Raw genomic sequence first — 14,395 nt, forward strand, 5'->3', positions numbered from 1 at the left:
ACTCCCTGGAGCAGCCCAGCCCTGAGGAGTGCTCGTTCAGGACCCCGCAGCTCCCTGGTCCTCCCAGGGCCTCTGATGTCTCCACGGCCTCCCCAAGGCCCCCCTTCTTGTATGAAAGAGTGCCCTGCCTGGGGCTGGCCGGGCCTGGCTGCTCCCGTGGCGCACCCCTAAGCTGCTCCCAAAGAAACCCATTTTTGCTGGTCAAATAGCCAGAAGCCTCATTTCCAGGGCGAGCGTCCCTCAGCACCGGGCCAAGGGTACCCCGCGCTGGCCCTCCCGGCCGCGCGCCATCCATCACCTACCCCGCTAAAGCCCTAGCACGCGTCACGCTGTCCCCGCAGGACAGGGACGCACCTGTCCTATTCCCTGAGGACCTCCAGCCCCCGCTCCAAGGGCCCCAGCTGTACTACACGCAGCCCCAAATCACTGTGCGTTGGGAAGCCCCACAGGCTGCGCAGACGCCGCCAGGCAGGGACTCCCCCTTCCCTCCGTCCCCCCTTTTCCTGAGACTAGCTGGCGCACCTCAAGGGCTCCAGCGGCAGCTCTTCACTGAGGGCCACGCAGGGATCCCCCCACCCCCTGGGGGATCATCGCCAATGCCGGGAGTCCGGGGGGCTGTCCAGCCCGAGGGTAAGGAACTGCACGTGCAACACGAGGCACGCGCACCACGACACGGGGCCGGGGCCACCACCAGCTTAATCTGAGAGCTAGAGGGTCCCGGATGACCCACGCTGCCCAGCTCCGCCTTTCCACAGGGCGCGGCTCTCCCGCCCCAAGACCCCGGGTCTGGGCGAGCCACCTCCTACCTGTGTCCGATGCCAGATGACGGACGCCCTGGAATGGCCCAGCTTATTCCGGCAGGGTCCTTTATCGTAATGGATTAGGAGGAAATCATCCTGGAAGGAGAGACAGAGAGAGCGGGGTCAATGGCAGGTGCTCCTGAGTTTCCTCAGGCCCCAGGCAGGCAGGGACACGAGAGGGCGCGGGTGGCCCGGAGGAAGGGCACGGCCCGGGGGCACTGGGCGGCCTGGCGGGCCCTCTGCCTCCACCCTCCCTGCAGCACCCCCAGGGGCCGCGGCCGGGGGCGCCCTGATCCAGATTCCAGGGTCCCGCCCTTGCAGGAAGAGCCTCTGTGATGCAGGGCTTGTGAACAGGTGGGTTGGGGGCTCCTGGTCCCCCACAAGCCGCTCCCGGCTCTGGCTGTGTTGAGGCCACGGGTGTGCTTCTGTCTTCATATCCTCTTTTTGCCCGCCCGGCCGGCAGGCTCACCCCTGCACCCGGTGATCCCTTCATCTCTGGTTCATCCTCCTCCACTGGTGCCAGGCTTCTCACCTGGGAAGTGCTTCTTCCTCTCAGCTCCGGCCTCTAAAGCGGCCTCATTACTCAGCGACCACGGGCCACCTACAGCTCCTCCGGCCGAGCGGACCGCCCGAAGCGAGCTGGGCCTCCCGGACGCGGCCTGTTCCTGCCCGAGCCTCGCCCCCAGCCCTCTCGGCTCCCGTGCCGGCCCCCAGGCCGTCCCTCCGTTCCTGGCGCTGGACCCTCAGCCAAGGACAGTCGCTAACTACGTCCTGGCTCAGCACGTGACCCCCACACCCAAACCCCTCACTGCCCCCACCGACCCTGTGGAACAAAGAAACAGCTCGAGACCCAGTACAAAGGAGGGGCCAGTGGCTGTTTACTCATTTAACTGATGGCCTAAACCGCCTCCTCCTGAGAAAGGAATAAATAAATAAGCAGAGGCCCCAATGTCCCGAGAGGACGGGAAGTCACTGTTCCCGGAGGCCTGGAAGGCCGCACATACAGCCTGGCGTCCGGCCCTTCCAATCAGCTCTGCTGGACCAGCCTGGGGGGTCACGGTCAGCGAGGCCTGCTCTCCGAGACCGGAGCCCGCCTGGAGTCTGCTGGTCCCACGGGCCTTCCCGCCGGGGCCAGGGCGCACAGTGCACGTCCTGACACCCAGGCTTCTCCGTGGCAGCGGCAAGAAGGAAGCCTTTGTGGAGGCTTGGAAGTCCCAGCCTGCCACGGCCTGCCTCACCCCTGTGCCCGGGCCCTCGACTGCGGAAGGAAGCCCAGGTGCAAACGAACAGAAAGCCTCCTCTAGCCGGAGCCGCGTCTCCTACGAAGCGATTTCTGACGTCTGTCCACTGTGAGCCCCTGCTTCCTTCAACTTTTTTTTTAAGGTTTTATTTATTTAGAAAGAAAATGAGAGAGAGAGAGAGAGCAAGCAAGAGCAGGGAAGGGGCAGAGGGAGAGGGAGAGGGAATCTCCAGCAGACGCCCACATGGGGCTCATTCCCACAACCTGGAGATCATGACCTGAGCTGAAATGCAGAGTCAGTCGTTTAATCGACTGAGCCCCCCAGTCACCACCCCCCCCTTGAACTCTTAGTTGCACTTTCCTTTACGCTGACATCTACCCAGACATGGAGATATTAGCTAATTCCTGGCTACGTCTGGTCTTCCCCGACTGCCTGTCACAAAGCCTTGCAACGTAGGCTGCTGCTGAAGAGCTTGTTTTCTGAAACACAAACCGAAGAAACGGGCAGGGCAATCCCCAGCATCCCCGCCAGGGCTCCGCCACCCCAGGGAGTCCAGGGGCGCCAAGACGCTCAGGGTGTGCCTCCTGAACAGAACGGGAGCTCGTTCAAATAGTGCCTTCCTCTTACCCGACCAAAGCCCTCTGCGACGCTTTTACAAAATACAGATGATTTCACTGTGACGTTTAGTGGTTGGAGGCTTTGGGCAGAACGACCCCCAGGACCTGCCAGGAATCTAGGTGTACCTCTGTGACCTGGAACACTTGCCTAACAATGTGCAGGGAAGTCTCGTTAAGCCCCGGGCTGGACACAGAAACTATGGAGCGATCCGAATCTATTGTCTTTTTAGAGACTGAAAGATCAAAGAGTGGACGCTGGTTCGTTCCTCCTGCAGTGCTTTTGGGAAAAGCTGTTAAATCTTCCTGGACTCCCCTTGAAAAAGGAAATCGTTCTGACTCGCACAGGAAGAATGCACGCATTAAATAAAGCGGGTGTGTATGACCAGTTGCACAGTGTGGGCACTGAACAGATGAACTTAATAGATATGAACTACTATCTACTGCCCCAGAAAAATAAAAGGAAGAAAGCGCAAGTGTCCCTATCGACCGTGTGGCAGCGGCCAGGAGGCACTGGAGTGGGAAAGCCGGGGAGCGCGACGGGCGCCCCAAGTGAGGGTCCGGGCCAGGTGCAGACAGGGGGAGAGGGCGTCTAGTGGAAGGAAGCCGCCTCGCAGGATCTGTAACTCCCTGACTGTAAGTGTGCGAGGGAGGCAAGTGCAGCGCTCTCCTCTCCTGTCTTAGAAGCACTGCTGGCTTCCAGCCACGCAACCGCGCACTTGTCTCACGGTGTCTCACGGTGATTGTCCTCGAGAAGTTACCCGTGAGCAGACTCCCTTTCCTTGAGAATCTGCTTTCTCGGGCCACAGGGCCATTTCTCAGCAGCTCTTCCTTTACAAAGACAAACAAGAAATGCTTGGCCAGAGGGGGTGAGAGCTTTCAGGAAAAGAGCAGGGTGGCGCCACGCGTCCTTAGTTTGGGCAGAGCCAGGGTGGCCCGGGCCTCAGACCTCAGGCACGTGGGGCGTTCCTCTGGGGACCAAGGCAGAGTCGACGACCGCACCCTTTCCTGTAGCTTCATCAGAGCAGCGTGGGGGGGGGTCACCCCAGAAACTACACCTCTGTCAGCCGGCTGCCAATACCTCTCCCCAAAACTCTTCAAGAAGATTGGCTAACAGGGAGTGAAACTCTCATCTCCCTTCCTTCCCTTCAGGAAAAGTTTTAAGGACTGGCAAACTGCAGGCCAACACTAAATACATCCTAATTGATGTTTTGTTTTGTTTTTTTTAAGATTTTATTTATTTGTTCATGAGAGACACACACGGAGAGGCAGAGACACAGGCACAGGGAGAAGCAGGCTCCATGCAGGGAGCCCGATGCAGGACTCGATCCCAGGACCCCGGGGTCACGCCCTGAGCCAAAGGCAGATGCTCAACCACTGAGCCACCAAGGTGTCCCTGGGTACATCCTAATTTAAAAATCAGTTTCCTCCCCACAACGGGAATATGTTAAAATACAAAATTACACACATAAGAAAGAAAAACTTGGGATCCCTGGGTGGCTCAGTGGTTTGGGGCCTGCCTTTGGCCCAGGGCACGATCCTGGAGTCCCGGGATCGAGTCCCGCATTGTGCTCCCGGCATGGAGCCTGCTTCTCCCTCCTCCTGTGTCTCTGCGTCTCTCTCTATCATAAAATAAATAAATAAATAGTAAAAAAAAAAAACTTTATATATAAAACTTATACATATACTGTACACCCAGGTAGTATATGTATGTGAAAACTTCCAGGCCCTAAGGACGTCGTAGTGCCTCAGAAGTCCTCTAAACATCTCTTCTCAACACACAAGATCACAGAACATAGTTGTCTGGATCTAAGCTAAAGATTAATCTTGCCAAACTGACTTATTAAGCTTGCCTTGGGTAAGCAAATGAAGCCTCCAGGACACCAAAAGGGTAATATCTTCCCAAGACTCATGCAGCTACACGCATTCTACTGCACATCCAGTCCTTTAAGTTAATAAAAGAACAATAAACATCTCAGAAAAACAAGCCAAAAGAAGCAATCTAATTTTTTTAAAGGCAGCCTTTAACTTACAGACTCTTTAAGATTCCACCTCAAACAGGCATTTACTTTCTCGACAATCTGCAGACTTGTCCTGAGGACGACAGGCTGACTTCCAAAGTTACTCCACTCAGCCCACTGTCAGGGACCCTTTATCTCCTTCACCTTGGCAGCCCTGAGAAGCTGGCCTTTCTGGGCCCTCGGGAGCTGAGCTGACTGCTCTGATGTGGCCCCAGGGAGGGACACTTACCCAGACTAGGGCTCTGAGGTCACAGAGTCAGGGAAGCAGGGGTGGGCTGTGGACCAGTGAGCTCCTCACAAGGTAAAGCAGGAAACTGTGGCAACCCTCCCTCCATTTAGTTAGATCTTAATGGCTTAATACTATTTACTGAAGAAGCCAGACACAGTCAACCTTGCTCCACAAGACAGACAAATATAAATACATAGGACACATGGCTCGATTTGCTATGATAGTCACTAACCACAAAGATTTTAACAGATGATTATTTCTGCTACTTAGTTTTAAAAACCTATGCACAGGGGCGCCTGAATGGCTCAGTCAGCTAAGCGTCCAACTCTTGGTTTTGGCTCAGGTCATGATCTCGGGGTCATGAGACGGAGCCCAGCATTGGGCTCTGTGCTGGGTGTGAAGCCGGCTTGCGATTCTCTCCCTCCCTCTGCCCATCCCCATTGCACGTGTTCTCTCTTTCAAATAAATAATAACAAAAAAAAAACCCTATGTACAAATAAACTCTTCTAAAACTAAAGTCAGAATGTGTCATTTTGGCAAGATGCCCATTCTCTTAATACGGGTGAGGAAGGAGAATATGGAACTGAAAAGAAATATCCTTCACATCTGACCCGGAAGTTCCAGAAAAACAAAAACAAAAACAAAAACAAAACAACAACAACAAAAAACAGGTGCTTCAGGAGGGGAGGGCCGGGTGCTCCCAGTGGGAATGCAGCATGTGTAGAAACACTGGCATATAGAGTGTTTGGGAAACACTGGGCACAGCGGACACTTGGGAGAAAGTGGCCATACGAGGCTGGGAACTTCCATTCTGCGAGATGGCACAGAGTGTGTTTTTCTGCCCTGAAGGTAACAACGGGTCAGGGAAGTAACCGTGTGGCCGCCACCATATTTCCCAGTCCCTTACCTCTATTTATCCTTCTTATTCCACTAACAGTCCCTGCTGTGCACTACATGGTTGCGTCCCCCCAAATTCATATGTTGAAGCCTGAATCCCCCATGGGACCCAAAGGCAGGGTCTTTGGGAGGTGATGAGGTTCAGATGAGGTCATGAGATGGGTGCAAGCTCTTATACAACGAAGAAACACTAGTTTCTCTCTCTCTGCCTCATGAGGATATAGCGAGAAAGCAGCCATGTGTAAGCCAAAAAGGGTTCTCTTGCCTCTCTTGGCATTGGGGCCAAGGGCCAAGAACTGAATCTGCTGGCACCTAATCTTGGGCAATAAGGCTCCAGAACTGGGAGGAATAAATGCCCATTGTCTCTGGTGTTCTGTTACAGCTATCGAGCTAAGATCATCCCCATGGACAAAATCTAAGATCCTAAGACCATGTCCACCTGGGCTGAATCCCAAGCCTGAGCTGACCATTTGCTCCCCAGAACTTCTGATACCACTGCACTCGATGAATTAGTATTTTCATAAGCACAGAAAAACAGCTGATAATGTTATTTCTGTTTCCTAGGCACGTTCTCTAAGCTCTTTAGGAAATGGCTGGTGTGTTTCCCACTCCAAGTCTGAACCTCCAAGCCAAGCTCAAGGCTGTACTCACGTCCAGAGACTCGAGGCAGTACCAGCAGAAGGCGTGTTTGCAGTTCTTACACATCATCTGGGCACAGCCTTCGTCCCGCTCGATATAGACCTTGCACTTGGGGCAGCGCTTGATGGGTGCGTCGTCCTCCTCCAGTTTGAAAGCAGAGCTGCGGGAGAGATTCCATCAGCGCTAGGCTCAGCGTGGCCCAGGGGAGAGCTGTCGGCACCAGCTAGGCTGCAGGCGTCGGCGCAACTAGAGGGGCCGAGGCCGCTTGTTATTAAATGTCATAAACTGAAACCAATGAAACAGACTCCAAAAAACCCACAATAAACAGAAAACAAAAACCTGTGGGTCAGCCAGCTGGATTTAAGGGAAAAGAAGCAATTATCAGTATATATTAAAGTTTAGGCATATGTAGACAAAAGACATTACTTACATACAGCAAAGGTTTATAATGAAGGTGTCTGCATAATGGGATTATATTCATATTTTATGTCCGTCTTCAGATGAAGGACATATACTTTCCAAAGGATCAATGATAACTTTTAAGCACTTCACTATTTTCAGAAAAAAAAAAATGTTACAACTATGTGCTCATTGATTAGTTAGATCTACTGGGCTTGTCCTTACAGATTCGCTTTCCTGAGAAGTCTGGTTAGGCTCGCGGTGGTTAGTGTGATAGGGTGTAAGCCCGGGGTCCCGAGCCGGCCCTATGCAGACGGCTGTGCAGCAGCCACGCTGGGCCTCAGCCCTCCCGGTATGAGCATGCTTGAAGACGAGGCGTGACGAGAGTACAGTGCAGCCTCGGGCATGGGGGAAGCTGGCCGATAAATGACAGCAATAATTTCATGCTGATAATGAAGAGATGACATAGACATTTTGGTGGGATTCCGGAAGAATGTTCATCCCACGCTGTTAAATATCAAAAGAAAGCTCAAAAAATACATGCCTGGGATCATTGGGAGGAATAAATGGTAAACTGCTATAAGAAGTTCTCACTGGCTATGGGAACGCTTTTGCTGTATTACCTGAACTCATTACATCAGTCCAACGTCTCCAGGAGAAGAGTGATCTCCCGCTGGAGTGAGCAGCCCCTCCAGAACCTAAAGCACGGATGGGCACACGTCCACGGCAAGTGAGCAACTTCCAGCATTTGGAGTGCATTTTGGCGGAAGGATCTTCCACATGCATCATATATCATGATTAAATATAATAATTAAAAAGTGTTTTGAGGGACGCCTGGGTGACTCAGCAGTTGAGCATCTGCCTTCGGCCCAGAGCATGATCCCGGAGTTCCAGGATCGAGTCCCACATTGGGCTCCCTGCATGAAGCCTGCTTCTCTCTCTGCCTGTGTCTCTGCCTCTCTCTCTCTCTCTCTCTGTGTCTCTCATGAATAAATAAATAAAATCTTATAAATAAATAAATAAATAAATAAATAAATAAAAAATGTTTTGACTCTCGTATGAGCCAACTGATAACCAGGAGAGGCTCCTCCTCGGTGAGGCACGAGCTCCAGCAGAATGTGGTTCTGTTCTGTTCAGGAGGTGACCGGTGAGGACATGCTAGAAGGAGGTGGGATGTCCTTGCAGGGAGGAGCACGGGGTCTAGAGACAAGTCCCAGCCATGCCACTCGGGCATCAGCAGAGTTGGGGTCCTGACCCACTGCTAGAAGTGAGGCTGGCAGCATCCAACTCAGGGTGTGGTGAGGCCTGCAAGGGTTTCCCTGCACGCAGAACACACACCTACAGACCCTGGCCGTAAGGGGCACGTGTGGATATACTCTCTCTGAAAAGGGAACACTGTCTCTAGCTCCAATTCTCCTCTAAAGTGGAGGCAAACCACACGGCAAGCTGGCTGCACAGAATGTGAGTCCGGATGAGCCAGGGCGGTCACAAGCAAGTGCCTCCAGGGGGCCCAGGGAAACAGCTCAGCTCTGCGCAATCTCGAGCTGGGCCCTCCAGATGATTTCTGCCAAGAGCCAAAAAGTCACAAGGCACCAAATCCAGTAACTGACGTTGGCTATCGGGTTAGATAACATCATTTTGGTTTGAAAGCTAGTTGTGACCTTCGAGTAATGAGACTAATTTTCCCATGTGACTCATAAGCTCATTTTGAAGGAAATGCCATGAACGGGGCCAGCATATCAGCAGAGAGCCAAGACCATCTCTCAGAGAGACTTTGTAAAGTGGGAAAGAGTTAAACTACGTAAGTTCTGGTGCGTTGTGGCATGCACAGGAATTTACATCGTACGGACAGTGGTTTCCAAACATTTCCTGGCATCTGAATTACATGTATGATTACTATTAATGACAAGTCTCACTAGGAACTCAAATTTATGAAGGTAGATAGGAGTCTCCGAGAGCTTCCTCACGATCTGCGTGAGGCAGACATGCGTCATTGTGATTGGAGCTGGTCAGGCGGTGGATGGGAACATGGCTTCAGGGAAGATGGAGCCGAAGGACCAGTGGAGCGCAGCCTGGGTTCCTAACGCCACCTGCCTCCAGCCTCAGGACCAGTATGCAAGAGGACTACAGTACACTAAAAATAAGCACCAACCCCCTTCCCAAGAGCTGGCTGCTTCTCTGCTCCAGCGACCATCAGCAGGTGGGAATAGAGGCTGGCTCAGTGCAGCTGGAGAAGCCAGAGATTTCTATAGGAGATCTTTGGATTTTTAGGTTTCCCCAAAATGAGACTGGTGAATTTCGATTTAATTTTCCCTGTGTTGCTTTTTTAATTTTTTTTAGTTTGCACAATGTGATGTTTTTCATTTTTGTGTGTTTCTGCTCTTTGCAGGGCATACAATGAGATGATTTAACAGACACGTAGACTGTGCAATGCTTGCCGCCCTCTGCAATGACCTAAATGAGACCAGAACATCTCAGGAGGAGAAATACTAAGTCATCAGGCTCCCAACGCTCACCAGCCTCCGCTTTAGGCTTAAGAGGTATCATGGCTGGAGCCTGCCTCCACCCCACCCAGGACGGGACCCTGGCTCTCTCTCACTGCTCATCGTCTTCCGTAACAGAGCATAGGAACCCACTCACTCACTCACTCCCAGGGAGCTTCTCTTTCAAACAGGTAACTCGGATGTGTCGTGAGGAGAGAACCCCTACCTGCTTCCTCTGTACCTGGCCCCCACCCTGGACACTCAGCTCTTCAGTAATGTGGACACTGACCGTACAGGAGTGTGTTTCTTCTTGCAAAGTCATGAAGCATTAAGAACCTAAATATGAGGGAGGTGATCCATTCTAGCATTCGAGTGCCTGCCGGATGCCAAGATCTGGGGTGACAATGTTCGGACAAGCGTGGGCCGTGATAGGGGAGCTCAGACTAGTGGAGGAATCGGCCACATACACAGACGAGCAAAAGCACCATATGGCTGGTGCTGTGACCCACGCAGAGGATCTGCAGTGGGACGGCACAGAGGGTGGGGTCATTAGCCCTGTCCTGGGAACGGGGCAGCTGGATAACGGGGGGATGTGAGCCATGTCTTCGAGGGGGGCAAGAAGCCTCCAGGGAAAGAGGGTGGCGAAGGGGCACGTGGGCACAGGAATGGATGTGCAGATGGGAGGAAGGGCCCGAGGCATGCCAAGAGGATATGTGCAGGTGGAGCTGTGGGGAGTGGGAGCAGGGGTGTGGGATGGGGAGAGGGGAATGGGGAGCAGCTGGTAGCTAGTGGGGACTAATGGGGAGCAGCTGGAGGCCGCACTTTTGGGTGGCCAGTGGGAGTCCCTCTACCAGGAGCGTGGCCTCAACGGGTGCAAGGCTGACACCATCTCGGGGAACTATCTGTGCTACAGACCTTAGGGGACAAAAGTGGCTGAATATTGCCAGTTCCTTAGGATTCATGCTACTCCACTTCAAGGCACCTACAGTGATGGTGTCCGCCCGGGCAGCGGCCTGGGGGTCTGACCAGGGCACAGGAGGGCAGACACGAAGTCGTGCTTGCCCGCAGCTTCCTGCGCGCCCGCTCTTCTAGGGAGATGCCGCCCCTTGCTCTCGGGCACCTGGAAACCTCCTCCCCTGGTATTGGTAACCACCGTGCGCCTCCTCTTGCTCCTGTTCCCGTCCCCCTGGTCTCACCCTCCACACAATGGAGTCTGGGAAATCTTTAGGTACCACAGGACTTAGAAGCCGTGACAGTAATAAGCCGTCCACACGTCCGTCTTTCTGGATGGGCGGAGAGCGGTCCGTTTCCTGTGCGTCATTACAGCGCCACTGCTCTGCACAGTACCTGACGCATAATCAGCTCTCAAAAATAATCAACCCACCCACCCACCCGGGTTTAAATGAGGCTCAAGAGGAAGAGACTGATCCAGATGCCGTCACGTCTTGCGGAGACGCGTCTAAGGAGGAGCGCCCCCCGTCTTCCTCGGCCCCAGCCCTTGGCCCGTGCCTCCCGCGGTGGCTGCGCGGCGGGTACCTGGTCTCTCCGGGAAGGAAGGTGATGGGCATGGTCTCCGGGCAGCCCTGGCCAGGGTGCCAGCTGGCTTTGCAGGCGGAGCAGAATTCCATGGCACAGGCCTTGCACTGCACCAGCTGAGGGGTCTGCAGCCCCATCTCCTGGAGCTGGCACACGGCCTGGCAGGTGGAGGCCGGGCACCACGTCCGACAGGGGTCCAGGAGCACCTCTAACACAGGGAGACAAAACGGGAGGTCAACGTCTACACACGAAGGGTCTCGAGAGGTGCTCAGGCTGAGGGGTCACAGGAGTGTGGGGCTTCCAGAGGGAATGTCACGGGCTCTCTATGACGCCCTTCAGGGCCTGCTGCTTGCCTGGCTCCTTCTACCCCCCTCCCACCACCACCACACTCCGCACTCCTGACCCCACCCCAGACACCCAGCATCCTTTAGAGACGCTGCTGCCCGCACCCAGAATGCCGGTGGCCACGGGGAGGCACCTGCCTGCCACCACATCCTGGCCTCCCACCCCCAGCCCCCCGAGGGGCCCCGGGCCAGGGTCCAGCACCCCTTCTGCTCCGTCTGCCTCCTCAGGACGCAGCTTCCTGAAGTCAGGCCTCTGTGTGCCTCCCGACCCAGCCCAGGGCAGGGCAGGAGGACCCAGAGACAGGAGGGAGGAACGTGGCCAAACTCTTCTCATCGAGAGGCTCCTTCACCTACAGCTCCCTCCCAAAGTTGAATGTAAGCCACGGACCCACTCACACCCCCGTGGAATGGCCAGGCCGCCCCTCCCAGCGGAGGCCAAGCGGCTAAGAAGCCCCACGGAAGGGAGTTCAGTGGCAGCGTTTATTTTGAAAAGCAGGCTACCCTCCCGTTTCCACTCCCTCATGACCTGGTGCAAAACCTGCATTTCTTTGAATGATGGGTCCCGAGCTGCCCTTCCTTGTGAGCCGGGCTGGTCGCTGCACTGGCGGCCCGTCCGGGTGACACCGAACCCTAGGCGAGAGCCCAGCAGGAAACCACAGAGAGGCTGAGGCTCTGCCAAAACCTATCACAGGCCAGAGGCCTGGGGCTATTTTCAAAGGCCCTGAAGTAGGCCACGGGTTTCTCAGCGGTGGCCCTGGGGACGTAACCCGAGCCCGCGGGCCTCTGCCAGGGAATCCTGGAAGGCAATGAAAGGGCCCCGCGAGCTGCGTGGCCGGAGACAGCCCGCCAGCGGGGTGGGCCGAGGTCACCTGCATCAAGGGCAGGGTTTGCACGCACCGGGATCTACCGCAGCCCGGAGGCTGCACGGGGGCTGGACGTGCGCCTGGACCTCACCCATGGGCTGCCACGGGGCACGCGGAGGGGAGCCACGGCCCCCGCTCACACGGGAGGCCAGATCCAGCCCTCTAGGAATAAGCTGCGTCAGGTACAACCCTGAAAACCGTCTTCTAGCCCAGGAGCGAGCCAACGTTTTCTGCAAAGTTACAGTGTATTTTAGTCTTGCAGAGTCGTGCGGCGTCGAGCTGATGTCTAAATGTGTGTTCCGATGAAGCTTTACCTACGATGCCAGACCAAGGGCCACTGGCCGGGGCTGGCCCCCCTCCTGCTCTCATCTAACGCCTTCCCCCGACCTGTTTTTGTTTTTTGTTTGTTTGTTTGTTTTCCGGAAGGGAGAATTCATCAGCGGCAGGAAACTACCAAGCTGGCAGGTCTAGGGAAGATTTAGGAGAACCTATTAACATAAAGGAACTCGGGCATCCAGGAAAATGTGCTACTTCTTAACTGGTCTTCGTTAGGGTCATGCAAAGTCTCCGCGATGTTCCCGATCCTGAGTGAAGGGGTAAAATTAGCTCTTGGCATGAGGTGAGAGCTTCAGGGTTTGTTTTTCTAGGAATGTCTGTGGCCATCAGATCCGGGGAGGTGGCTCCGTGGGGCACGTGTGCGGGGAGCTCACCTGAGTTGAGGTGACGGGAGGCGAGAGGGAATGGAAGCGGGGAAGGTGACCCAAGCCCTCCCCTCCCTGGTCTGATTCACCCCCTCATGCCCTCTGCGCAGCTCCTTGTCTTCAGCGGGGCTAGTGAGTGCTTTGGGGGAGCCCAGCTCCGCCCTGGCTAGATTTCGGGGTCCCCTCTGGGCACGGGGGCAAAGCAGAGGGTGGGCCCTCAGGACACGTGGAGGCAAATCCTCAGGCTGCTCTGTGCTCTTCCCTCTCCACATGGTGGTTGGAGCTGGTCTGTCAGGGCGCGTCAGTGAGCCCGCCGCCCTCTCCCAGCCCTGCCCTACTCTGAGGAGCCTGTGGCGTGGGTCCGGGAGGCCTGCGCTCCCTCGTGCCCCTCTGGCTCTGCCCCATGTCCCGTTCATTCTCCTCGCACAGCGAATGCAGCCACTGGGCTGCCTCATCGCCAAAGGCCCAATTATCTCATGGAGTGCAGGGCGAGGAGACCTAGTTAAGGTTTCCATGGTAATGACTTAAATTTTGTGACTTCTGCTCCTCGTGGAAGCTGTGACAGCAACTGCCTGTCCCCAGGGGGCAGATTCCCTTTCAGAGAGGGCAAATAACCTGTCCCAACCTGCCGCATGTGCACACCCTTCCCGAACGGCCAGGGCACCTCAAAGCCTGTGAATCCGGCCCCAGGCCTCCTCTCTAGGCCTTCTATGGACAGTCCATCATCACCCCCACTGCTGAATTCCACCAGCTGGCGGACAGGACAGGAATTGACCCCTAAGCAAAGCCACACCGGGAAACTCCCGAGGGCTCTATCAATCACGTACATGCCTAACAGCACACGTTAGACACGTTCCATCCTATATATATGACATCTAATTTTCACGCAGACCTATCTGTGTATATCCTAGATTTCCAAACAAGGCCAGCAGCGTATTTTCTGGCACACCAGACGAAATTAATCTCAGCTCCCGTCTCCCAAAGACACAGTAACAAAAGATTAATGATTAACGAAGCAGGTCCCTGATAGCTCTGCTTCTGTAAAAAAGCCCAAGATCAAAAAAAGAAAGAAAGAAAGAAAAAAAGAAAGAAAGAAAGAAAGAAAGAAAGAAAGAAAGAGAAAGAAAGAGAGAGAGAGAGAAAGAAAGAAAAAGAAAGAAAGAAAGAAAGAAAGAAAGAAAGAAAGAAAGAAAGAAAGAAAGAAAGAAAGAAAGAAAGAAGGAAAGATGCTTCTCTTTTTAAACAGGGTTTTCTTGGAGAAGCGTGCTGGGAGACGAGGCGTGCTCAGGGTGCCGTCCCTCCCTGGTACCGGCTCTCACTCCGCCGCTGGCCAGGCTGGCACGCTGGCTGCATCTCGTCCCGTCCTGCGGGGAGACCCCGGCTCTGGTCAGGCCTGATGACGCATGGATCAGCCTGGCGAGTGAGTTCATCCCTCTGGGCGTTGCTCTCATTGAAAGCACCAAGGCCATGCAGGACAAGACCAGATCTCTGCATTCATCTGACTTGCACGTGGCTGTCGCAAGGATAAAGCAGCCAGGGAAGCTGCAGGGCCTGCCTCTGGAGCCAGGGACACGCAAAGAAGCACCTGCAGCCTGGCACGGTCGGGGCTCAACCGGGAGCATGGGCGC

At 54.7% G+C, this 14,395-nt stretch overlaps 1 protein-coding gene across 9 annotated transcripts in view; it reads right to left on the bottom strand.

The window, feature by feature from the left end:
- Positions 1–14,395, bottom strand: part of RNF144A (ring finger protein 144A) — a 118,567-nt gene that overhangs the window by 15,078 nt on the left and 89,094 nt on the right. For all 9 annotated transcript variants that reach the window (XM_072771206.1, XM_072771202.1, XM_072771209.1 and 6 more), the window contains 3 exons: positions 10,860–11,067; positions 6,454–6,601; positions 807–896 (listed from right to left, as the gene is read on the bottom strand). In XM_072771206.1, coding sequence (XP_072627307.1) covers positions 807–896; positions 6,454–6,601; positions 10,860–11,067 — 446 coding nt within the window. The remainder of the gene's footprint in view (positions 1–806; positions 897–6,453; positions 6,602–10,859; positions 11,068–14,395) is intronic.

The sequence above is a fragment of the Canis lupus genome, chromosome 12 (assembly GCF_048164855.1).
Source record: "Canis lupus baileyi chromosome 12, mCanLup2.hap1, whole genome shotgun sequence".
NCBI classification, from domain to species: Eukaryota; Metazoa; Chordata; class Mammalia; order Carnivora; family Canidae; genus Canis; species Canis lupus.